The sequence below is a fragment of the Sturnus vulgaris genome, chromosome 1, assembly GCF_052056855.1.
Source record: "Sturnus vulgaris isolate bStuVul1 chromosome 1, bStuVul1.hap1, whole genome shotgun sequence".
NCBI classification, from domain to species: Eukaryota; Metazoa; Chordata; class Aves; order Passeriformes; family Sturnidae; genus Sturnus; species Sturnus vulgaris.
Window position 1 is genome coordinate 67,541,169 of NC_142243.1, and position 25,815 is coordinate 67,566,983.

A 25,815-nucleotide genomic window follows, 5' to 3' on the forward strand; every position below is an offset into this window, starting at 1 on the left:
TTGTTCCCTGCCAGGGTCACCAAGCCTCCCCTTACTGTAGGCAGCAGGCAGAATCTCTGGCATCTCACATAATCCTACAGGTAAAATGAAGTGAACATGTCTATGGAACAATTTTGGATTATAGTTGTTCACATAAGTTGGTTAATGGGATGATATACTGGAAGAATATTTCTAAGGTTGAGGTATTTAAGAATTCTTAGCACTTCTTCCAGTGTTAATCTAGTGTTGCTGTTGGCAATGAAAGAAGAGTGAGGTTAGGCTCATGGTACATGTGTCTGCTGCTGTTGGGCATCAGAGACAATCAGACATTGCCGTGCTGTGCTTCCCTTCTGGAGAAGAGTTACTCTCAAGGAATACAATTGTAACTCTGGTTTTATGTTTGTGTGCCAGACTGCTAGGTTTTGATACCGAATTAAGGTGTATAAGAACAATAGTCTTTCATTCAGCAAAATCTGGGAGATATTTTTCAGTGGCAGACAACTCAGGTCTGACCATGAAAATACAATTGGCATTCACGGATTCCTGAAGTATATTCAGTGTATAGAGTACACTTAATTTTTTCGTGGTTTTCTTTTTCCCCCTTTTTCTTCATGTATGAGGGGTGTTTTAGGAAGAGAGTTGCTATTAGTGATGAGTTTTTCTTAAGAAAAACTTTTTTGAGACAATTCTTAAAATGGGCCAAGACAAGCTTGGTGAAATTTTAGGTTTGCAAAATCTACTTTTAAGGTGCTGAGTTTGTTGGAAACAACCACTTCACCCAGATTTTTCTGTATTATTTTCCCTGCTACTGCGTCCCCCAATAAAAACATGTTTCCAAAATCTCTCTTGTCCCTCTGAAAGCTTAACTAGGGGATAGCTACTCATATTGCAGTCACAATAGGTTTAGTTCAGGTGTACTAAACTGCTCTCTAGGATTAGTATTGAATGGATTTTATTCCTTTGGAAAATTGCTAGCCAAGATACCAAGTTTACCAGGGATGTTGTCATTTGTCCACTGTTGTTGCTTGTCCAAAAGGCATGAAGTAGATAAAATGCAACTTTAAATTAAATTTCTTGCTGTTTTGCCATCTGATAGAGACACATTTGTGGTCCTATGGTTTTATAGGTAGGTGCTGGAAGTACTCTTAGAAGCAGAAATGCTGTGTGCCAGTATTCATTGTACTATTCAGAAGTTAGACCTTCTCCTGAAGTTCTCTATTTACCTTTAAAACAGAGAAGTTAACAATCTCTGGGGTTGTTTTGGTTTTTTTTCCCCAGGCCTCCGATTAGCACAGTAAATATTCTTGAGCTGTATCACTTTTTTTTTTTAAACAGATTTGCTGCGTTTCCACAGAGCTTCCCTTTTACTGTAGTTTAGCGTTATGTTTGACCTGAAGTATGAAACTCATGGGTACCAAAAGGTCTGGAAGAATAGTTCAAGGACTGGGCAGCTATTGAGGCAAGACTTCCAGTTAATTTTCATGCCAGTAGTTAGAAAATACTGATAAGGAAACAGTTGTTTTTTTGGTAGTTGTTCCTTCAAATGCTCCTTTGAGGCTGTTCCTTTTTGAGGAGGGTGCACGCTTTGATGGAGAATATTACAACATATTTTTACAACTGATTTTCTGAGGAGAATCTTTTGGAAAATATTAATTATCTGCGAAGTATTAATACAGCGTAAGAAAGAAGAGCTCATCTCCTGTGCCTGACATATTCAAATAATGCTGAGTGTGCAGTTTTGGTGTTGTTTGTGCTGTGGGTTGAGCATTTATATGCAGTATATACACATAACATGCCCCAGGACACAGACACATGAGTCGGTTAATCCATGGCATTTCAAGCACTCTGCTTTGAAAGATTGCAGACACCTCGTGAAACCCCTAAAGGTGATTTGTCTATAGAAATATATCTCTGGATGAATTCAGGCTGAAGTTCCTGCTTTTCAAGACATAGTCCTTTGCTTCTCGTATTTCTGACAGTATCTGGTCGGCATATACACCTGACTTGATCTAATGTTATTACTTACACCTTGCCCTTCCTGCTCTGGATTCATAAAGCATTTTTTCTTTAAGTTCTTGGGAAATCTTGTCGTTAAATACTGAAGGGTGATGTGTCTAGCCAGCCATTGGATTATCATTCACATTATAGCAACTCTTAAGTTCGGTGTTACGGTAGCTTTTTTTTGCTTGGTTTTTATAGATATTATATTTTCCCTGTGGAGCAGACCAGCTGATTTACACATTCTTTTCAGGTATTTTGGAAAAACACCCATTCTCTCACCTTGTATTTCTTTAATGTTGATCCTGTTATATGAAGGTATTCTTGCAGAATATGAATTTCAGAATGAATTTTGCAGAATGCTGGGTTTCCCACCAAGATCACCGGTGAGTTACAGAGCTTTCCCCACACACCCTTATCTTCTGTTCATCACATCTGACTGGACTGTTGCTTTGGAAACCGTTGTAATGTCGCAAGTGACTTCATTATGATTAAATGAGGGGAAAAAAAATAGAACAAAAGAGCGCATTCCTGCTTCAACATGCAACTTGGAAACTGAAACTGTCTCACATGCATTCTCCGTATTTCAGAGCACTTTTTGGTGATGGCATAGATCTGTCCTGCTAGTCAGGAATAAAAGCTATACTTTGAAATTCTTGTTATTTATTTCCTTTAAATAGAATCAGTAATCAACTGGTGTAGTTACACAGATAACTGGCTTATACTCTATTAAAAGCTGTGTGTGGTTCTGTCAAAGAAAGAACTATTTAATGTTTACACTTTTTTGTCCATCACAGAGACTTAATTAGTTGTCTTTAACACTGAGAATGGTGTAATTTCCTGTTCTATCTGGGAGTATTTTCTATGTATTTCTAGTATCTGTATAAATATTTGGGTTTCTGAAGCAGGTCTGTAACTGCAGCTAAACAGAAGATTATAAAAATGTGCCAGGATGCTGCAAAATTTTTGGCACTGTCTCAGCATTGTTACTGATCTAAAGAGATTTCCATGTATTTTGTGGTTATGTTGGAGGTTTTTTTTCTCAGTTTACACTTAATAGATTGTCTACTAAATTTCAGTCTTCAATGCTATATGGTAAGTAAATGAAACTTACTGATGTCTGAAGAAGGAAAAACCAGAGTTATGGTTTCCTAGACCTGCCCCTTTAATGGTCTAGAAGCTGTTTGCTGAAGGTTGCATTTAGTTTTCTAAATAGTAAACTCTTCTATCTGTGCAGCTTGCATTCAAAACCATAGAATGGTCAGGAGCCAGATCAGTGATTGTTGCTTGGCGGTGGGAGGGAGGGGAACAGGAGGAGACTCTGCAGGAGTTCCCGCACTCTTTGGCAATATGGTGTATGTGCAGTGCTGGCTGGATGTCCTGCTGTTAACTCTGGTCCTCAGTTCTGGGTATGGATAACTCCCTGAAGTCTGTAGTAGCTCAGTGTGCTGCTGCTCAGGTGCCAGTGCTTTGCTGGGAATCTCTCTAGAACAGGTGACTGAGCTACCAGCCAGACCTTGCTCTGGGCCTATCCTTACAGGGAAGGGGGCTGGCAGTCAGAGCACTCCTTGTTGCACCTGCTCCTGTGCCAAGCAGAAATCACTAACAGGTCTGCAGAAGTTTAAAGTGCTTGGACAGCTTGATAAGTGCCACAACAAGTAAAGATAGTTTGGCATGTGTTTAAATCTAATTTTTTTTTGTTCTTCATTCAACTTTATTGTCACTGGTTTGTGAATCAAGTGGTTGATATGTGAAATAGTGTTACAGAAGCTGGTAAAGTATAGAAAATAAGCAGGGTGTGAGACTTGCTGCAGAGACACCAGACTAGTATTTTTTCTTTGGCTATATCCGTATGAACTGTTAAAATTGACGTTTACAGCCACTGATAAACTTTTAAGTCATTAATACTTTCAAATAAATTGTCTTTTTCTTCCCTAAGTGTCCAACACCTTCCCTTTTTGGCAAAGCAAAATAAGCCAAAAAATAAGCCTATCCTGAGTAATACATGAATTATCTTTTCCATTATCTCTCAGGAAGTTCTGATTGTTTCTGAAACGCTGCGTGCTACTGATCTGCTACCTGAGGAATGTGTCCACTCCCTCTATTGTATAAGTACGTGGTGTAACCATTAATATGAATCTGTTGTTCTCTTGTTCTTTCTGGAGAAATAATTAACAGTATTGAAATAGTATGGGTTTTTTGTACCAAAAAAATGCTTTTTTCTGAATGTATATTTTTATCATCTGTCTAGGTAGCTGCAGATGAACATCTTATCCCTAAGAATCTCTGCATACGATCGTGTCTTTTTGCTTTTGTGGCTGAAATCCTAAAGTAGTTACTGAATCAAAAATTCTAATCTTGTTGTTGATCAAGACAGCCTCTTAGTCATGGTATTTTTGTACCATCAAGGAAAGTATTCATTTATCCAGAAATATATGCATATTCCTGGATAAATCAAATACTGATAACACACACATACAAAGTATACACGTTTTCAGTCAGAAGTCCATCAGAGTAGTCCACTGTGAATTATCATCAGCTAAATAAAAGAGATAGGATGCATAAATAGATATTTAGTACACAAAATTCAGATGGACTTACGTTACTGAACATCTTTGGTATTTTTAGCAGATACATGTTGAACTGAGGTACTGTGTTTGTGAGAGGCCAGTTCTTTTTGAATTCTATTTATAGGTTGGCCTGGAATGCTCACATGATGATATTGTTTGTAATCTTGGGCGTTTTTATTGCCAGTGATGCTATGGCAAAGAGCTTCTCAGTATTTCCATTATACAGTTCTATTTCTAAGCTGTATACCTAGAGCCTAACATAAAGCTTGCTTTGGAGGTTGAAGATGTGACTCCTCTGCAAGTGGAATGAATCCTGTCTTTGTATTTTTGGAATAGTTATGTGATCGCAGTGACTTGTATACATTTCATTATCATGTTGCTACAACAAATATTAAAACACATGGCAGTTTAAAACAAGATCTGAAAAGTATCCATGGAAAAATGGTCAAAGAATAGACAGAAAACTGAAACAGCAATATTGCAGTTTGTGAGTTCGCTCTGGTACGGTGGAGTTTAATCCAAAATGTTCAAGCCATAAATGATTTTGAGCTCACTTAGTGAGACTGTTAAGAATACTAGCCAAAGTTAACCTTGGCAATATTTCAGATTTTTTGTTTCAGTGTTCTTCGGTTTTATTAGGTTCACTCTGGTTCATTAGCACAGTGTTTAAAAAATCGAAAGCAACCAAACAATTTCATTTGAGGGGAGTAGAAATGGAGGAGCAGAAAATAGTCAAACTGGCAGGAAAAGAATACCACTTATGTATAGTTGTAATAAAATACGTTAAAGCAAAAAGGAAAGAAAAAATTGTTTGTTTAAATTTTGTTTTGGTCAGCTGTCTAAAGGAATATTTCTGCTTCTATCTGATGACCATCTTCACTGATGGTCATTTTCTTCTATAAGGGAAAAAGACTCTTGCTGCCTTCACTCCCTCTTTCCTTCCGTCCTGGGTAGAATGTGGTATTATTGCCTTTTGAGACAGGCTGGGATTGCATTGATTTATTGTGTACAATGTTATTTTCCTGAGGTTTTTTTTTTGGGGGGGGGGAGGGGGTTGAGTGAATCAGGATTTAGAAAATGCTTGATACTTTTTGCAGCACTGTACAGAAATTGTATCTATTTGTAACTGCCCAAGAGTCAAGAGTTACTGTTCTCAGAGTAACTAAAAGAATTACCCTAAGTACCTTATATGGATTAGTCAAAAAAGTGCCATTTGGAAAAGCTAGGTTTCTATTGAAAGGTTACTGCTTTTATATATAATTGTTATGCAGTTAACTTATTTTTGTCTAAGCTTGACAGTAATTTTTATGCAACTGATGCATAACTAAAGGAAATGTTATACTGAGCCTTTGAGGTTTGGTTGTGTTTGTTAGGAATAGGTTCCATTGCCTACAGAGAGGTTGTTTAGATTAGGAAAGATAGACTAAATATGAAATAGTTGCATTTCTGATTTTCTATTGACTATTTGCCTGCAGGTGTTGCACAGAGGAGAAGGTACGCATGTGTTCACTAGGGCAAGCAAAGAATATCCATTTTTGTCACTGGTAGCACAATGTACATTTAATAAAAACAAAATTGCAATCCCAGAACGTAGCCACTCAGTTTATACTATAATAATAGATATGGACAGCTGTATTTGAAAGAAGCTTTTGTGTGCTTCACTTATCTTGATCCTCAGTATTTGGAAAGTGAGGGGTAGAAAAGCTAAGATGTTTGTATAATTTTCCATTGCAACCTGTTGAGAAGAAAACTGCAAATAAAGCAAATATTTTTAGTCCCTTAGATATGCTGTCTCTAGCCTTGCCTTTTTCTTTCTGGAGTACAATTTCTTGGATGCAGCTTTTGAATTGGATGATGCCATATACTTTGTGTGTAATATATTAAAAAAACAAAAATAGTACTGAGTATTGCTTCACGTCCCAAGCTTTACATTTGATTGTGCATACAAGTCCAAAGGTAGAAGGATATTTTGCTTTTGAATTATATGTCAAAACTCAGAACTGTCATTTTGATTTTGGACTTTTGTATCACTTTCTTTTCTAATTGCTGCATTCTTTTAATCTGCATCTTTTTCTTCTGAAACAACAGTAAATGATGTTCTAGTAATGGCATAATTGTTTCACATAATTGGAAGAAGCTGACCAAGAGGTTCTGTAGTTGTCAGCACTTACCTAGTGAAAATATTGATAGCATTTTTAAGACTCAGACTTGCTTTCTACATTTCTTTTCAGCAATTCCTATATGAATGGTACTGAGTATATAATTTAGCCAAAGTTTTGCAGGTGATTTTGTTCCTTTTGGAAAGGATGTGCTCATTCTGCAAGTTTCCTTAGCCTGTTTTTATAAAGACTTCTGAAAGATTCAATACTCAAAATAATTTTACAGTTCCAGTGAGTTATTTTAAGCTATCAAGGCACTGATGTTCGTGCTTCAAGTGTTTTGGAGGAAAAGAAGCCAGCCACAACCCACAGAATTCTGACTTTTAGCTTCTCAGATTTAATAAAAATAACAGATGCAGTAGGCATGAGCCACGTGTCCAGCCAAAATCCTTTCTTTTTCCCCTGAACATCTTGTGTGGAGTCCTGAAGAGGTCTCTGCTTGGTCTGGTATTTCTTCTTTTATAAATGAATGGCAGAATGGTGAATATGGGTGTGATGGAATATATTGGCAATATATATGCTGCGGCTGCTGTTGGAGTGTGGCAGCCACAGAAAGCTGTGGGACAACTTTCAGGTGGTTTGTGGCTGAACAATAAAAGGGTACATGAAACTCACTGTGAAACACAAAGCTCTTCTGACCTTATGTGCCCAGCCATGGTTTCTGGGCTCCCTGTTCCCAGGCAAATCATTTTGGAGTTGTGCTCATTCGAGGGAAACCTCAGCTCAGTGCTCAGCAAGTGGATGTAAAATGGCAAGAGGCTGTCATGACCTACTGGGAAAGCATGTCAGGAAAGAGCAGAGAATAGGGGAGGGAGTTTTATAGCTCTGTACAGCTGCAAGGTGCTCTTGACTGTGGTGTATTCTGACTCTCCGGTCTCAAAAAGGTTTGCTGGAGCTAGGAAGAGATAGAGAATGGCAGTAAGGGTGGTGAGCTTACAGAACACTTCTACATGAAGAACCAATAATAAAGAAAGAAGTCTTTAGTCTAGAAGAAGACAGCTGAGGAGGGCAAAGGGATACGATTAGAGATCTGTACATACATGAATGACAAGGAGGAAGGATTTACTGCCCATTGCCTATCAAGAACTGTGGGACTTAAATTATCAGAAAGTGGATTCAGAGCAAGTACAAAGATATGTCTATAACTAAACTGTGGACTTTGCCACAGGATGTCAACTTTTAGAAGTCTGATTAAAAAATGGTTTGGTAAATTAATATATAAAAACCCAGTCACTGAAGGCCATTAAGGTTAAGCATACCAGTCAGTTCCAATTTCTCACTGCCCATGGCTGGTGAGAACACCTCTTTTTTGCAGCTGCACTAGACTGCTCCTGGGTTTTCTGCTGTGTTCATCAAGTGGCTTGATTAAAGGGCCTGATGGCTGTCAGAGGCAGGATCTGCCCCTTCTGTGATATGGCAGTGGTCTAGCAGTCAGTACAGCTTCACCCCTCTCTCCCTGGCCTCATGTGCCCAATTGCACATTGATGTTTGCTGCATACATTCTCTGCATTGATTCCTGGTTCTGTAAAACTATGAGAATTTTTCAAATAAAGAATGTCAAAGCAAATTAATGTTCCCCCCAGCCCTCTCGTTGCCTTGCATTTTTCTGGCAGAAGCGTAGCTGAATGTGAGAGGCATAGAGTTAAGAACAAGAAGTTGGAGAAGAGCAGAAACTTCTTAAACTGGCTTTGCCTCTTTGGCAATTACAGTGAGGTATTCTTAGAGCAACTGTTGCCACTGTCTTATTCTGAAGCTTACTCATTCTGCCTCAGACCTGAAACAGCATACACACTTGAAACCTTACCTGTTTTTCCTCCTCCCCCATCTCCTGCGGAGATAAAACTATTTCACCTGCAGCAGCGTAATTAAAGATACAATCTCTGCTTTCAAAGTTTTCCTTTCTTTGAGACATTCTCAGAAAGAATTTGCTAGCTGGAGTAGTTCTTCAGGTTTTGAAAATAAAGCACTTTCTGTGGTTCTCACCTCCTTTCTCGTCTCTAATGCAATCTGTAATGTCATGATTCTTCCCTTTGCAATTCACAGAAGTTAGGCAGCAGTCTTCAAGACTTCTTGAAGACTTCTTCAAGAGTACTGAAGGAATATAGGAAAGTCTGGAAAGAGTTATGCTTTCTGTGCAGAAAGATTTTATTTTTGTTTCCATATTTTTCCAATTTTTGAAAATGCAAATATTCCTTCATAAACAGCTCAATATGAATGCAGCATAGGAACAATGCCATACTAAGAGACACTTGGTAGTATCTTGGACTTTTGTTATATTCTCTGCATTTCAGGTTCACTATGCTTAAGAAGTATAAATTCAAACTGATTTGAAGAGCAGGAGAACTGCAAAACCTCCTTATGTAGAAGTGTGTTTAGAGCTGTGAGGGAAGTGCAACATATGAGAGCACGTGTAGAAAGCCTAGTTTGATTGAAGGGTTAAGTTACAGGACATTGTCGGTACAAGAACAAAATAAATGAGATTCAATTTCTTCACTATCAGGATTTGGGAAAACTCTGGACAGCTGGAGAAGGAGTCAAAATAATTCGAAGTCAATGCTGTTCTGCCTCGGGGAAGGCTACTCAATCTCGATAGATTTTGTGGCATTGTTGCCTGTGACAGTTACAGACTATATGACATGGAGATTCTTGCTCTCTGTTTTATTGCTTTATTCAGATAGCTGATGTGTATTAGCAGATGTAAACTCACTCTTTAGCTGTAAGAATAGACACAAATAATTTTTGTTTCTGTCTTTTCAGGAAATACTGAAAATCCATTTTGGTTCTTAGTTGTCTGATTACATTAATGACTTGTGTACCATTGTATTGTGACCTCTTTCTAGACTTTCTAAAAGCCATCAATGTCTGTGAGGTCTGAGATGACTTCTGTTTCTCTTCACTATCTTGTAAATCGCATTCTTGCTGTGCTTGTGATTCTTGTGAGTTCACATTTACTCTTTGAAATCACCATTTCTTATATTGAAAACTGCTTGTAATACTTAATCAGGAATTTTACTCTTGACCTACACTGTAGTATTGCTGTTGGTTTTGAAATGAATTGAAATTTTTATGGGACAGAGCCCAACTCTTTTGGGTATTGTAATAATGAAGTCTATTGTAACCAAACAGATAAATTATGCTGCTCTTCTGTTTTTGAGTTAAGCAGTACAAATGCTGGCATTTAGCTGTGGACTCATTCTCCACTGAGGCACTTCAAAGCTGTAACTCTCTTCCCTCTATAGTAGAGTCTCTATGTAAAGTCAGCAGTAAATCAGCATCAGCTTTGCCTGTTTTCCCCATTTACATTGCTGACTTGCACATGCAAATCTTTTAAGATTTATTCTAATTTGTACCTTATCCCTTCTCAGTCTTACTGAGTGTTTTTCAGAGCTTGTCTTTAGGCATTTCATTTCCACTGCAGCTGTACTGTCACTTTCTTCGTAATGACTCTGACCATCTGCTTAGAACTAGAGAATTTGCTACTGTGATGTTAAAAGTAGTACTGTCAAAGCTTGTTCACTGAAAATCAGGAGGTGAAATCTGGATACCCAGCCTTGCCTGGTTACTTCACTTGATGAGCACAGTGAATAACATTCTTCACAGAAGACTGCCTATATTTTTTTGGAGATGTGGAAAAAATTTGGTCATAAAAGCCAGGTATGAAACCTCACTGAAGGTTGCTGAGCTGCCACAAATTTTATATTACATTGAATATTTTTTCTGTGAAACTGCTATATATGGGTTGGTGTGGTAACACATGATCTAAGGATTTTTAGAGGTGTTTTTTAATTGATTTCTTTAAAATTGACACAAGTCTGGGGTTATATAGTGGTTAAAAGTTCCTGAGTTTCAAGCCTTGCAGATTATATTTTATAAATTTATATATTCATATTTTATATATTTATATATGTAATTCCTATGCTACTGCTCCATACCACATCTTTAAAAAGTGATTTTAGCTTTTTTTACATGAGTGTTGAGGTTGGAGGCTATCTGGTTCAACCCCCCTGCTCAAGCAGGGCCACCTACAGCAAGTTGAGCAGGACTGTGTGTTCAGACAGCTTTTGAGTATTTCTAAGGAGGGGAGTCTCCAACCTCTGTGGGCAGTTTGTGTGTGCACTTCGTCACACTCAGAGTGAAAAAATGGGACCTCCTGTGTTTCAATGTGTACCCATTGCCTCTGGTCCTGTTACTGGGCACCAATGAAAAAAGCCTGCTTCCCTCCTCTTTGCACCCTCCTTCAGATATATAAATATATTGATGAGATTCCTCTCAAGCCTTCTCTTCTCCAGGCTGAACAATGCCAGCTTCCTCAGCCTCTCCTCACAGGAAATTTACTCTAGCTCTTAATAGTTAATTTTTTTTTCTTGTGGTTTTATTATTCTCCATCATATCAAACCTGGCTTCTTTAAGAACATGAATTCAACCATTTAAAATTCAATTAGGTCTAGCAAAAGAATTTGCTTAATATTGGATTGAAGTGTTATCTGGGTCTTTTAATTTGTTATCTGTTAAGTTAATATATTTCAGTCATAAGGTAATCCTTGTTTTTTTAGCCATGTAAAGATGTTAGACTTGTAGTGCTGCTACAAGTTGAGTATTTCCTATATTGTTGTACAAAAGCAGTGTACACTTCATTTTCAGTCCAAGAAGACTTGGGGATCTTGGTTGTTTTTCCACGGTACTCGTAGTGGTTGGTTAGAAGTGTGGTGTGTTTGTCACTGCTGTAATATGTGATTTATCATAAGGCATATGGCAAGGAGGAGGTTGTCATTTCTACCAAGTATATGTTACATACATCCCATAATGCCTGCTAGAGGGGCCTGGCCTGCAAGCTTTGCTGTAAGAAAAGGAAATGCTCCTGGCTCAAAGTAACATAATATTTATACAAATCGTTCACAAATTCACAGCTCACTGGAGAAGGGGACCCTGTTAAATACTTTTTTCCCTCACATCCCTTGTCATGTAGGATGTTCTCTTTTACCTTTCTGGTGTCTACTAGAAGGGCATCTAACCTCTGTCAGATGAAAAGAAAAACTCTGAGTGCCATAGCAGTTGCTACCCATCTCTGCTGGGAATGATCTATTCTCAGATTGTAGAAATGCATTCAGCTTGTACCTTTCCATGATAGATTCAGTAACTTAGTGCTTGATGTCATCTCTCTGTAAAGGTGATTATCTGCCTGATTTGTTAACTGATAAACTTGCAGCACACACCATGAAGAATTTTTCAAACGTTTGGATTAATTGTGTGGTTCATTTCATGGCACACACTGGGTTGCGTCTTAAGTTTTGCAGAGCTCCGTGGAAAGATTTCTAGAGGTGTTACTTGGATGAGTGCTGTATAAAAATAAAGTCTCTTCAGTATTTTTAGGTGTTTGTCCTGCAACAACTCAGGAGATCTTACTCACTATTTATGTAGAGTTGATTTCAGTTTACATTCTTGGTATATTGTTCCACATCCTAAACCTTATTTATCCCATGAATCACCATCATCATCTTTCTCTGCATTATGTTCACTTTCTGGTAAATGGTAGCAGTTGTTAATGCTGTCTGTTAAAGCAAATAATGTCATCTCAAATTTGCCAAAACAACTGGTGTTGCAGCCAGCTGAGATAGATTTTTCTTTGCAAAATGCTTCTGGTGAATTTGCTGTGCTAAAGTGTATTGTCATCAAACCTAAGTTTTAATTTTAATTACAAATTAATCAATGGTGTTTTCCTTCTGATAAGTTCATTAATATTCATGTCAATATAAACACATGCTAGGATGAAACTAAAACAGTAATTTGTGAGTTTTGCTGAATCTCAGATAACTTTTTCATACTGCAGTTGTTTGAAGAATGCTAACATAGGGTTGCAGAGCTGTGTGAAAGGATGAAGTGTCAAACTCTATTAGCGTCTCTCTTGAAATCTCATTAGTAAAATAAAGTAGATGGCGATTGAATTATATTTTCCCTGTTATGATAAAGGAATGTGACAGTGAAACCTAGGGGTTCTTGTCTGTTGTCCAGTCAGAATACATGGTCAGGACTGATGCACATACAGTTACTTCTCAACAGTATCCTTGTCCTGATTGAGTATGAAAAATATGCTTATCTTGCATCAAATAGAGTGGTGGTTTTTTTCCATTTGTTGAGGAAAGTAAGGTGTTACAACCAAAGTTCAGATCCAGTTACTTTACTTACCCCTCTGCTTCAGTTCTTTCTGGTACAATCTTTCTACTGACGAGAGATCTTCTGTCTTTCACCTTGTCAGTGAAGCTGTTGATTGTTCTGTTTATGTCCTTTCAGCAAATTGTAATGCCTGAGTTTTGAACCAGCAAACTAACAAAGTTAAATCTAATTTATGAAATGCTGTGTTGCTTACCAGATTTCTTTCACATACCCCTGGAAGTAATCTTTCTTGGATTAAGTATTGTACATAGTGATAAAATACCAGTATATTTTTCAGAAGCTTTGAGCACTACTTCCACAAGGGGTATATCTTCACTGGTGTTTTGATGGTTCTTACAAGCAGCATTTCTGAAGGCATGATAAAGGAGTAGTAGTGTTGAAAGGGAACATTTTCCATTGACATGGGAAACTTAGGATGAAGTTAATAGCAGTCAGTAGCCGACTCCAGCGCCAGGTTGGGTGTGAGAGTCTCCAAAGAGTTTGTGCATAGAGTTGAAATGCCAGCTTATTGCTTGGGGTGTTTTCTCCTCAAGAGCACTAGTAATAAATGCAACAGGATAAGAACAATAGGTGCTTAATAAATGCCACTGCAATTTTATTAACTCTCCTAGAATGTCTTTCCACATACTTTCCAGAACTTTAGCATGTTTGCTCTGACAGCAGTTTCATTGCATTCAAGCTAAGAATCATTCATTGGAGACTACCCTTAAGGGCTAGTAGATCTTGGGTTCTGAGATCAGATTATTTTTTCGCTCCCTCATTTCTTTATCCTGATCAATTAAACGTGATTAGGTGGTAAAAACCTACTCGTTTAGATTCTTGCACATTCGGTTTTACTGAAAAGGAGGGGAAAATAATTGGTTTTAAAACGGACAGCACTACTTGATAATATTCTTGGGAATGTTAGGTAGACTTTGATTCCTTTGCCTCTTAGTCATGAGGCTATGGCTGGATGTTAGTAAGAACAAGCTTGTTATCCTTGTGGTTATACAGTTGGTTATACTTGTAATTGGTGTAGCAGGTTTTCATTACAATAACTAGAAACTTGGATAAGTTTTGAATTAGTATGATTAAAGACTTGGTGAAAATAGATCATCTAACTTGGTGGGTTCTAGATGAGGTCTCAGCAGGATTGCATTAAAGCTCTTGAATCTCAGAGCAGAGTGACAATTTTAGTCAGTTTTTGCCTTTTCAGTGAAACAAAACAAATTAACTGAAATGGATTTTTAAAATCCCAACTTACTTTATGTAGGAGAGTATTCAGATTTTAGTTTTTCAGTGAGTTTTCTAGCAGAGTAATAAATTAATCTTTCTGCTGACAGGTGGTGAGTGCTCTCTTAAGGCAGCTGCTGTTTGCAAAGTGATATGCAACTGCATGTAGGGCAGGTATTACACCTCTTTTGGGCTGTCAGTAGAACTTCAAGACTTCTGTGTGAAAGTTAGAAACACTTGAACTTCACATCAACAAATTGTTGGCATTGGAATAATAATTCATTGGGCAGTAAAAATACTCAGAATTTGGGAGTGAAGGTAAGTTAGCAGCTAGTGATGTTCCTGGACAGCTGTCACTTTGTCTTCCATCTTGTAAATGTCAGAATATAACGCCTTTCACGTACTTTAATGGGCTTGGGTTGGTTTCATAACTTGGTTACTTTCCTTGCTGTAGTGACTGAACTTCAGTGGAACCCTGTTATGGTGAAATATTCAGGCATCTTTGTTTCTTTTGTGTCTTTGTTTAACTTGTGCTGCAGTATTTATCCTTCTGAAATCAGAGTCTAACTTTTCTCTCTTTGCATGTGGTAGGTTTCCCTAAAGCATGTGAGAACAACTTATTATTAGAATATGTGCCTGTTTCTCATGGTGTTTCTGATTATGATCAGCTACCAGCTTATTATGCAGGCACTTGCTCAAATTGCTTTACTTGTTAAAATGTTTGGGGTTTTTTTGCTGATCTTCAAAGGATTATTTTGTCTATAGAACAGGCTTTTGCTGGGTAGCAGGATTAAACAGGGCATGTACTGCTCACCTCGTGCAAGAATATAAAATAACTATTTTTATTTGTGTATGTATGTGTGCTCACACAGTATTTGAAGTAACTCTTCCAAGAATCCAACTAAGGAATTGTGATGCCAGCTTCATTAGTCAGCTGTACAGAAGGTACCCCCCAGACAAGCACAAAGGTGGGATGCTGTTCCCTTTAAGGGCATTGCCCCTGCCTTTTACTTTACTCTGTGTTTAGAAAATTAATGGGAGAAATGGGCAAATAACTCTCCTTTTTCTGTGTTCTTTGTAGAGAAAGTGGTGTACTACCAGTAGTTCGAAGTGTATAATCACCTGAAACTGCTGCTGTGGCAGACTCTGATCTTTATCTATGTAGTTTAGTACAGTGTTCATCAATTATATAAAGCCATGCTTTCTAAGGTGCTTGGTATCAAGCCCGCAGGTAACAGCCTGCAGTGATAAACCTGGAGACAAGGGAGGGTCCAAGAGCTGCATAACCTTAGTGAGAAAGATAGGAGAAACACGATCTCTCTGCTTCTACATAATTCACACTGTTTGCAGTTAAGAGTGCTGAGTGCTTGCTGTCTCTGCTGCTGCCACTCTGGAAGCTGCACACACATGGATAAACAAACAGTGCAGTTACTTCTGTCCTGGATAGCGAGGCACACTCCTTACAACAATCCTTCCACAGGTTTGCTCCCTTGCACTCTGCCACTGAGGCAAACATACAGCTGGTGACAGGCTCAACCTGAGCTCTAAGGCAGCCTGATTTAAAAAAAATTAACCAAATTTAAAACCACTCAGAAATACTATAATATTTGTGTTGAATAGCTGGTCTTCAGACTTCAGAGATGCTGGAGCAGTGACATGTAAGAAATATTATTTTTATCAGGATGATCTTTGCAATTTGATCACCTTTTTGCTTACAGAGGAAAGACTGTTTTATATGACAAGTTGAAAAAAGACCTGGAGAATTTTCTCCTTTTTTTTGTATACTGGTAATAGTATGTAATAATTCTTTTGACCAGTGACCCTGAAGAGTGCATCAATGACTATGTAACCGCAAAATGTAAGCAATTGTATATTTGGGAAGTTAGTCAGTACCATGAATTTGCTGTGGTTGCACATGTGATGAGAGCAAAAAAAGATTTTTCAAGCTCAGTGTCTTAGATGTTGACTTTCAGTGTTGTCAGCTTATAAGAGCTGCAAACTCATCTGGTTCATTCATTCACAGATATTGTGTGTGGTTGTTTAAAATAGCTCGTTATGGTTGCTTCATCGTGATTAACTAATGTGAGAAAGTATAGGAAAAAAAAAGAAAACCAAATACTTTCCAAAATGTGAAATAATTATAGTACAATTGTGACCTACTTGGCTGCTTAGAACAGTTGAATTGGAGACGAATTGGGCTGTGTGCATGTTCCAAAGAATCTAAGACCTGTTTTTCAGAGACGCCTTGTTCCTCTGTCTCTTTTATTGTGGAGTACCTGGTTTTACGCCTACCTTCTCTTTTTATAATGTACCTTGTCCCTATTGAAGGTGACTTTCTTTACTTGAGGGTTGGAGGTGGGTGGGGTGATGAAGCTTCATTACATGAAATGTAGAGAAAAAATAGTTCTTTCAAGGTTTGTTTGATGTATAAAATGTCTTTCCTTCTGGTGGAAGCAACATTTGGTTGGGAACACTGACTACAATCACTAAGGGACAAAAAAAAATCTTGGTTTGAAAGTTACTAAGTCTTTAAGATGACAGTATCACATACTCTGGATGCTCATAGTGCAAGAGTGTCTAGTCAGAATATGCAATGTCATATCAACTTTTTGTATGACAAAAGGAGACATCTATGAGAGAGAATGTAGATAATTTTTAAAAAATGTAGCAAACACCTTTGCTGCTTTTAAACTACTAGCAAAATGCACTTCTCTTGTGATGTGCTATCACAGGCAATGGGCTGAGGTGCTAGAGAGAAAATGTGAGTGCAGTCAGGAAGACTTCTCATGTATATGCTGACATAGAACATGAGAACTGACATTTTGTGAGTCACTTCTCTTGGCAAATGTGGGAAGTATTGAGTTTAATTTCAGTAAGAGATAACAGAAAAAAAAAGTTGACATTAGCACAAACCTTTCTGTAACCAAAGAAAGGCTATCCTATACTTTTTTATCTAGTTTAAGTTTGAGGTAGCTAAGCAGTCTGAGATCTTGATGTGTGTTAGCCAAGCAGAGCAGGAGAGGCTTAGTACTGTTGTGAAACAAAAAGCCTGAATAGATACCCACAGAAGATACACTGCTCAGTAAAGTTAGAAAATCATTCTAGTGATATTTTACTAAAGTCATGGTGGCTTAAGGACAAAGGCAGGAGGAAATCCAGAAGTTCAGTGGGCTTTGTGGTCATGAAATTCATACTTTTCCTTTGACCTGTTAGAATATTTTTCAGACTCTTGGTTGTATTTGCTTGGGTCTTGAATTCCAGGCATGTGGAAAAAAAAAAATCAGTCTTCTATCTGAGTGTACACTTTGAAGATGCCCATTAGGTTAAACCAAAATCTGCTATTGTGCAGTTGCATTACAAGGTTAGGTAACTTTCATAATTTGGTGAAGTATATACTAGCTGTCTGCTTTAGAGGAGATTTTGTTGTCACTCAAAAGGCATACCTGTATCTTGTCATTGACACCATAGATGACTAGACATGGAATTAAAAATTCCTAGAAATAAGCATTTTAGTTGTTGTGTCTCTGATCTGATGTCCATATGTGTGTTGTGTGTGCCTCTAACTCTCCAGCCCCAGCTGTGACACTGAATGACCACATTTGTCACTGTTTGGTAGAAACTGAGACAACTTCAATTATCGATGAAGCTGAAAAGTGCTGGTTTCTGGAAATGGAAAGAAGCAAGGAAGCACATGTTTTTAAAAGAAAAACAGCAAAGCAAACACAAAAGTAAAAAATTTGCTAGGCTTACGCAGGATTTTATAGCACATCTTTAAGCTGCCACAGATGTGATTTCTGGTAAACTGTAAACAGTTCTTTAGTTATTAGTCCGAGTCCTTTGATTTAAGTATTTTGGAGTGTTTCCATCTGAATCACAGCCACAAGGATGGTTACACTGAGTTGATTAGCTGAAATAGCCAAAGAGCTTAAAAATCTGTCCTGTGAGTTAATATATCTGACTTTTTCCAGAGGCCTTTGATCATGTTGCTGTTGGTGATGGTGGGAATTGCTGAAGTTGGTATTAAGAGTTTGGAGCACTTGGATGTGACATATGGTAGGAAGCTGCAGCTCCTTGTGCTTTGAAATCCCAGAGATCAATGTTGCTGCTGGGAAGCTCTGCCATCCACCAGGGATTTAAAAAGTGACTATTACACTTTCCTTGAAATAGTCATCAAAGTTAAAGTTAGAGGAGGCTTCCAAAAAGGTAGTGGCTTACACTGCTTAAGTAAATATCTTAAGAATTATGTGTCAAACCATTGGTTTACTTCAGTGATATTCTGTACCTTTTCCAATTAGGGCTTATAAGAATGATCTCAGGAAGAAAAAGCAGTTGGTAAACTGTTTAGGACTTCTGCTGAATCTGTACAGCAGTCTATCAGGAATTCTCTAGTAAAGCTGTTATAATCCTGAAATATTTTTCAAGGTATGAGTGTATTTAAATGCTTTCCAAAATACTTTGGATGATTCCTTTCAATAGGAACTTCTCTTGGAAGTTTAGAGGTGGTGCTGGGACTCTGTCTAGACAAGCTGATAACATTGCAACTGCGTCACATCTGAAAATGGATTAAAATGGTGATATTCAGGATAGAACTAAATGCATTTTTCAAATGGATAAGAGTGCATATTCTGCACAAGTTCTGAGCCACCTGTACATGAGCTAGCCACGGACTGAGCTGTGTAGCCACCACTAATGAAAGGGTAAAGCTGCAGCGAGTGGTTTGGCTGGAGGCAAACAGTGTTTGCATTACACCAGTCCCGTGTCCCAGCTCTGTAACTTCTGTTTCAGGCAGATGTGTCATCTGAGGTACGAGCTGAGAGTAGGCAAGAAAAGATTGCACAAGATGTGTTTGCGGATTTGCGTCCCTTCAGAGTCTTTTGCTGAGCCCTTGTATTGTGGGTTGCTAAGAAAACTGCTTAAAGTGTTTTGTATCTTTCCTGCCCTCCTCCCAACTTGGTGGGGTTGGTATGTACAGACTGGTGGATGAAAGCATGGCTTGGTCCCAGGTGTTTCTGTACTGAGAGTGTAGTCTCTTGATATCTGAATTTTGTGTTGTGTGTCTGTTGCTATACCTTTCATCTGTGTCTTTATCTTATAAACCTTACTGCATTCTCTGCTTGTGTTGTTTGTCTATAGACCTTTCTCATCGTGTTTTTTCCTCTTCATCCACGTTTTCTTTTTTTTTCCTTCATCCATGCTTTTTTTTCCCCTTGATGTGAAGTGCGAGTGGAAATTTCTTATTTCCATATATAATTTAAACATATGCCTAAGGTTGTAGTTTTGATGAATGGCCTAAGTCAGTCTAGTTCCACTGTATGTTCATCTCCTCTCTTGCATTGGCATCAGTGAGCACAGGACTGCACAGTGAGACGGTGAAGCAATCTCACTTGAAACCAATCCTACCAGAAAAACCCAAGCTGGTTTGATTTATAATGTGGCCACATGCCTGCCAGCAAAAGCATAAAAGCATTTAAAAACAATTTGAAGTGCTCTGAGCTGGTGTCTTTAGACTGAGGGTTTGTCATCCCTGTGTTATTTCTGATAGCGCTCGTTGGAGTTGGGTGTGAAGGGTGATGGTGTTCTTGCATTGGTTTCTTATTCGCTGTGTGGGCATTCTGTGACTGGGGAGAGCACAGCCTACACAGGTTTCTTTTTCTTCACTTCTATAATCTCTGCAAGAAACATTTGCTTGACTCTTACCTTGGACATGCTTGTGTAGCACTGCTGAACTCAGTGGGGCTCCACCCTGGCACCCTGGTCTGCCAGTTTGCAGGCTCGGTTTATTTGCCACCAGAGATAGGCTGTGTTTCATCATTTATAACAAAACAGATACTTGTCTTTCTTCTGGAACGCAGCTCTGCTAGATTTTTATATGTATAAGGAATCTGACACTTGCTTTTTAATGTGGAGCAGTATTGGTAATTAAGTAATTACTGGCTAAGAATATGTGGTGTGTCATTTAAATATCTTCTGATCTGATTACACTTAAATACATTGTGGATTAAACAAAAAGTTCAAATTATTGTAATGACATACACTGACTTTTATTTTATTTTCTCTCTTCTCTTTATGTGAATGGTGTATTCATGCTTCTCATCACTGTTGCTGGGTTTATTGCCAATCATCTAGAAAACCACCAAAGGTAAGAATTTATCTCTTTTTACATTTGTATCTGCTTGAAAATATTGAGCACTGCAGAAGTATTGGGCATATTGCTGTAGTATGTGAACAACACAGCTTATTTAAAAATCTGTTATTCAAACTTTGAAGTTAAAAGCTTCATAATTTGAGAATATATTTTAATCCAACTGACATGCAGGCAAGGCATGTGGCTTGTTAAAGCTGTGACCAGGAAAAGCCAAAATTTTAATGCAGTTGTAAAAACATTTGAAAGACTGAACGAGTGGTGTGTGTGAAACATTTCATTACACACAGTTCTGTTTAAAAGTTCGAATACTTTTTTTAAAAGGCAACAAAAACCATCTAGTAATAAATAAACAAACCATTTTTGTTTGCACTTGACAATAGTCAGGAATTAGTAATTAGTGTAAAAGTTGCCAAAGTGCACCAGAATTCACATAGAAAAGATTGTGTTGTTAGTAGTGCAGGGAAAGGGCAGGAGAACAAGTGATGAACAAATGTCCCTATTGGTACATGTAATAAAATTCTTCTATCAGTTGATATACTTAATAAAAGAGAGTTTGGTCATTGTTAAACATTTTTTTAAAAGGAAGAAAGCTCCCCTTCTTTCAGTTGTTGTAATTCCATCAAAAACATTATTTTTACAAGTGCCTTCATTTTCTGTAGTGCATCATTTGTGTTCCATTATAGGCAGATAAAGTTATTCTGGACATTATGTAAAAGCTTACGTATGGCCTTGTGTTTCCTTGCTAAAACCAGAACAGCTGCATGCTTGTGCGCAAATGTCACATTATTGTTAGGTCTGGTTGGATGGTCATTAATATCCTTAAGCTATACTGCTGAAACTTATGATGTTATGTGACATATTTATCAGATTGAGACAGAAGAAGGTTAGTACCATCTGTGCAAAATTGGCATTGCTGAGTTTGTAAAGATGTGGTATGAGATTTCTTGATTTATACAGTTTTTAGGATACTACACATAGTTGATTTTTAAAATTAAAATTCTTAATTTTTTTTTTAAATATTGGAAGTCTCTTTATCTTTAATGTGCTACTTTATCATCAGCCATGGATAAATTGTTTTCCTGATTCAACTTGGTAGCTCAAAAACTGTGATAGAAAAACTTATATAAGGATATTGGGGTGCTGGTTTGCTTTATATTTTGCTATTTCTGCAAACATCGCATTTAAGTGTAATTTTGTGACAAAAGTAAAACAGTTGTTCTGAGTTGAGATCTGTGAGCTGTGTCCCAGGGTCCCTTCAGATTTTCTCTCCACACTTCTTCAGCCCTGTCATAGGTCTTGTGTTTGTCATAATGACCAACTTTTTTTCCCAGTTCTTTAATTGCTCCTGTTGACATTCAGCTGTCTGGTATAGACTCTGTCTGCCATTTCCTCGTGTATCTCCTGTATTACTTATCTCCATCAGTAATTTTAAGATGGATGGAGGAACACCTGCCTGGTGAATGAAAACTTCCCTTCCTCAGTTCTCCTTTCCCTTTTTCCCTTTTTTCCCTTTTTTCCCTTTTTTCCCTTTTTTCCCTTTTTTCCCTTTTTTTCCCCTTTTTTCCCTTTTTTCCCTTTTTTTCCCTTTTTTCCCTTTTTTCCCTTTTTTCCCTTTTTTCCCTTTTTTCCCTTTTTTTCCCTTTTTTCCCTTTTTTTCCCTTTTTTCCCTTTTTTTCCCTTTTTTTCCCTTTTTTCCCTTTTTTCCCTTTTTTCCCTTTTTTCCCTTTTTTTCCCTTTTTTCCCTTTTTTCCCTTTTTTCCCTTTTTTCCCTTTTTTCCCTTTTTTCCCTTTTTTCCCTTTTTTCCCTTTTTTCCCTTTTTTCCCTTTTTTTTTCCCTTTTTTCCCTTTTTTCCCTTTTTTTCCCTTTTTTCCCTTTTTTCCCTTTTTTTCCCTTTTTTCCCTTTTTTTCCCTTTTTTTCCCTTTTTTCCCTTTTTTCCCTTTTTTCCCTTTTTTCCCTTTTTCCTTTCCATTCCTGAAACCAGCTAGCCCAGTAAGTCACCCAACCTGTCAGACTGACTGCTTCTCAATGAAAGCAAAATGTGATTAATTAATTAAAACCTCTTGGTCAGATAGAAATGGCTATTAAACATTGGCCATACATTTGGAACATTTTATAGCTGCATGGACAATGTGTTAGGGATTATGTTCAATCTGGCTAATGCATTGCTAAATGCTGGAAGCCCCAGACCTCTGCCTGGCCTATACTGAGGATTAGACTTCAGAAGAATAATGAATGTAAAATTAAACTCCTTTTGAAACTAATTATGTAATTTGGATTAAACTGGCAGGCAGTTGATATTGGCTATGGTGCTCATTACCTGTAAGTAGTTTCCATAAGTATACTTACGTGCATAAACCCTTAAAATTATTATTTCTTCAAGCCATTGATTAGGAATCTTAGTGAAAACAAGTTGTGCAAATGTTGTGTTGGCTTTTTAAATTGTGAACACCCATTTGACTGTTTTTTCAGGTTCTGTGATACCTTACTGCAGCAGCAGGCACAATGGCTCTTCTAGTTTAAAATCTAATTAAAATCTGCAATTTCATTTTAAAGCCACAGATGAATTTGAGACAAAACTCCAGATTTTTTTACTGACATATGATGGATGCATGTACCTGTACATGTATCCCAGTTTGCCTTGTTGAAGAAGCATAACTTCTAGTTGTCTCCTTAGCAAAATAACCATCAGCTCTCTTAAACTGCTGCAGGTATTTGCTGAAGCAATCAAAGTCCAATATCTTTAGTTTTTTAAAATGTTGTGGGTACCAGAACCAATATTTTGTGCAATTTCTAATAGTTGCTGACACTCCAAGTATAGTTCTCTATTAACCTAGAAATGGCCTACATAACTCACTTTATTTAGACTAATGTGCACACTTAAATGACTCTGGTATAGTAGTATGAGGATCCAGCACTTTTCCACCTAGTTCTTTCTCATGAATTCTCATTTTTATATGATTGTGCTGAACATATGCAATTCATCCCTTCATTCAAAATCTTTGGTTTCCAACCTACTACTGTAGTGTGGCAGGCTTCTGGCAGCTTTTTTAAATCTAGCTTTCACTTTTAGATGCTAGGATGAAGTATGAGATACAGAATCTTGCAGAAAATAAGAAAATTTAAAGTTTTGTTTGTTAATTTCCTCTGCTGTGTAAAAGACCAGAACACTATTAATGAGAATAAAAAATACTATTAAACACCTTCCAAAATGTAGTTAAAAGCTAATTCATATAGGGTGTTTGAAGTATAAAAAGTTCTGTTTGTGACACAGGTATCTCTGTTCAAGTGGATTTCAATAGTTTTGATATAGTTGCTTGAAACACTTTTGGTATGATTTGGTAACGATTTTTGCTAAAAGCATTTTCAGTGCCTGATAATGCCCAGCTTGAATATTGGCTACTGAGTCTTAGACTTGAACATTAACAGAACTTCTCATGGCTTTGATAGTCGTATTTAATACCCTTTTCAGGAAAATGGACTCTGGGGAGAAAAAATTAATGAGAAAAAGTAATTGTTTTGCACATTTCTATCAGGAAAAAAGTAATACCCACCACTTCCATTTTAGGGAAGAATAATCAGTGAAGAGAGGAGAAAGAAGGGAGCACATTAAATAATATTTAGAATACTTAGTTGTTTCATATGTTCTGTGTCTTGACTCCAAGTATGGTTCCATGCTCAACTTGGAATTGCTTGTCCTGCTGTTCTTGCACTGGGCATCAGAAAAATATGACATAGTTAGCTTTTTAATAATCTTTTCTGTACAAGGGTTACTGTTTTGGTAGGATGCTGTCCTACAGTTATTTCCCATAAAATGCCTTCCTGATGTACATGTTGAAGAGCCTTGCTAATTGGGACCATGTGTCTTGCTCCTGTGTGCCTTGTTTTCACTCTGATAATTCCTGTGTTTGTGATCTGTTTTCCTAAAAGTCTCAGTTGTCCATAAAATTGTTTTAGTTGGGTGAATCTTTAAAGTATGGTTGGTGGGAATGTTCAAGGTTGCTGTTTTGTCATCACCAATCAAAGTAATGTTTAAATGTTCACCTGCCTGTTTTAATGAAGAGGGGAGTTTTGCTGTAGTTGCTCTGCATGTTTTGCACCTAGTGCATGCTCCAGCAGTTTCTGCCTTTTTGCCTGACACTTTTTTTTTTAAGTAATCTTGTTACTTCTGTTAGAAGGATTTGGCAATTTTCCAGAACAGAATTTATAAATAGACCAAATCCATGCCCTGGCTTTTTTATGTTCATTATGGAAACAAACTAAAATGCTATATTTACATTTATTATATCTTAAGACAGACTTTTCCTATTGCATAATCATTTTTGACCTTTTGAAAACTAGTCTGACCTATTTTTACCATTTTAAAAACATCCCAATAAAATCTGCTTTTCTGGGAGAAACATTTGGCTGCAAGCCCATATTTTAGTTTTAAGAATCTCTTTGCAAGATCAGTGTTTAAATTAGAAGCCATTGAATGATCCTGTCATCATTTTTCAGGTTAACCAAGGGGAAAATATGTAGGACAATAGATTGAATTGGCCTATAGTAGTACTGTATTGAAATTGAAGTCGTTATGCATGAGCATGCATAGCCAGGTAACCTTTTTAACTGGTCTGTGTGATCCACTGCAGATAACACTTAGTTTTAAGGGGGGAAGAATGGTCCTTACAGTAGAGTGTGGGTTTCTTTTGTAATTCAATTGCTTGCCATTTGATCATTGGAGAGACTAGGTATTGTTAGCAAGTCCCGTGAGGAAAATTTCCATGGAATTGGAGTATGAGAAGTGAAGCAGTCATTCTTGGACTACAGAGATTAGGAAAAGGGTTAATATTCTTACTGATGACATGGCTTTATGCCTAGATTTGATGATCAAATGTACAAAAGGTAATTTAAAATGCCCCCTACTTATGTGAATGTCTGAAGACAAGGTGGAGTAACTTCTGCATTTTACTTGCAATTCAGTGGCCAAACGACATCTTTGACTCAGTCACATCAGGGAGCAGCCGGATTTATGATGATGTCTGATTCTATTTGTGCTGCAGTGACTCAGGCCTCCCTGTTAGATTATTATTATGGGTTTGTGTGGTTTTTCTTCAGAAGGGAATTCCAGAATTCTTCACTCTTACAGACTAAGTGTTGTCTCAGCATTAAGTCTTCTCTCAGGCCATTGATGTGTTTTGCATTAAGCTGGAGGAAAGGAGGTGAGATTATTGTGCTAACCTGGTGTTACCTTCTGTAATATTTGTAGCCATAGATGTTTTGGGAAGGGTTAGATTGCAACATATCTGTAGATTGTGTTGTATAGTAACTCTGAATAGCTGGGACTTCAAGATGTTCTTCGTCCCCAAAAGCCAAACTAAAATGATCTGTCATCTTCCTTAGCTCAGGATTTGTCTCTAGGGAATTTGTATGTTTTGGCTGACATAGCCTGTGACTCTTGCTCTACACTGACATGCATGGTTTGTCTCACAAAGGAGAACACTTGCTGGATGACCAGGCAAAGACAATATTGATCCAGGCAAAGTTTTATTAAAAAGGTGGCTTGAGATTTTCCCTACCTCTTGCGCTCTGCCCTCAAAAAA

The 25,815-nt window shown here is 37.5% G+C and overlaps 1 protein-coding gene across 3 annotated transcripts in view; it reads left to right on the top strand.

Annotated features, from left to right (window-relative positions):
• Positions 1-25,815, top strand: part of KIF13A (kinesin family member 13A) — a 103,303-nt gene that overhangs the window by 18,962 nt on the left and 58,526 nt on the right. For all 3 annotated transcript variants that reach the window (XM_014878154.2, XM_014878131.2, XM_014878147.2), the window contains exon 3: positions 20,216-20,228. In XM_014878154.2, coding sequence (XP_014733640.2) covers positions 20,216-20,228 — 13 coding nt within the window. The remainder of the gene's footprint in view (positions 1-20,215; positions 20,229-25,815) is intronic.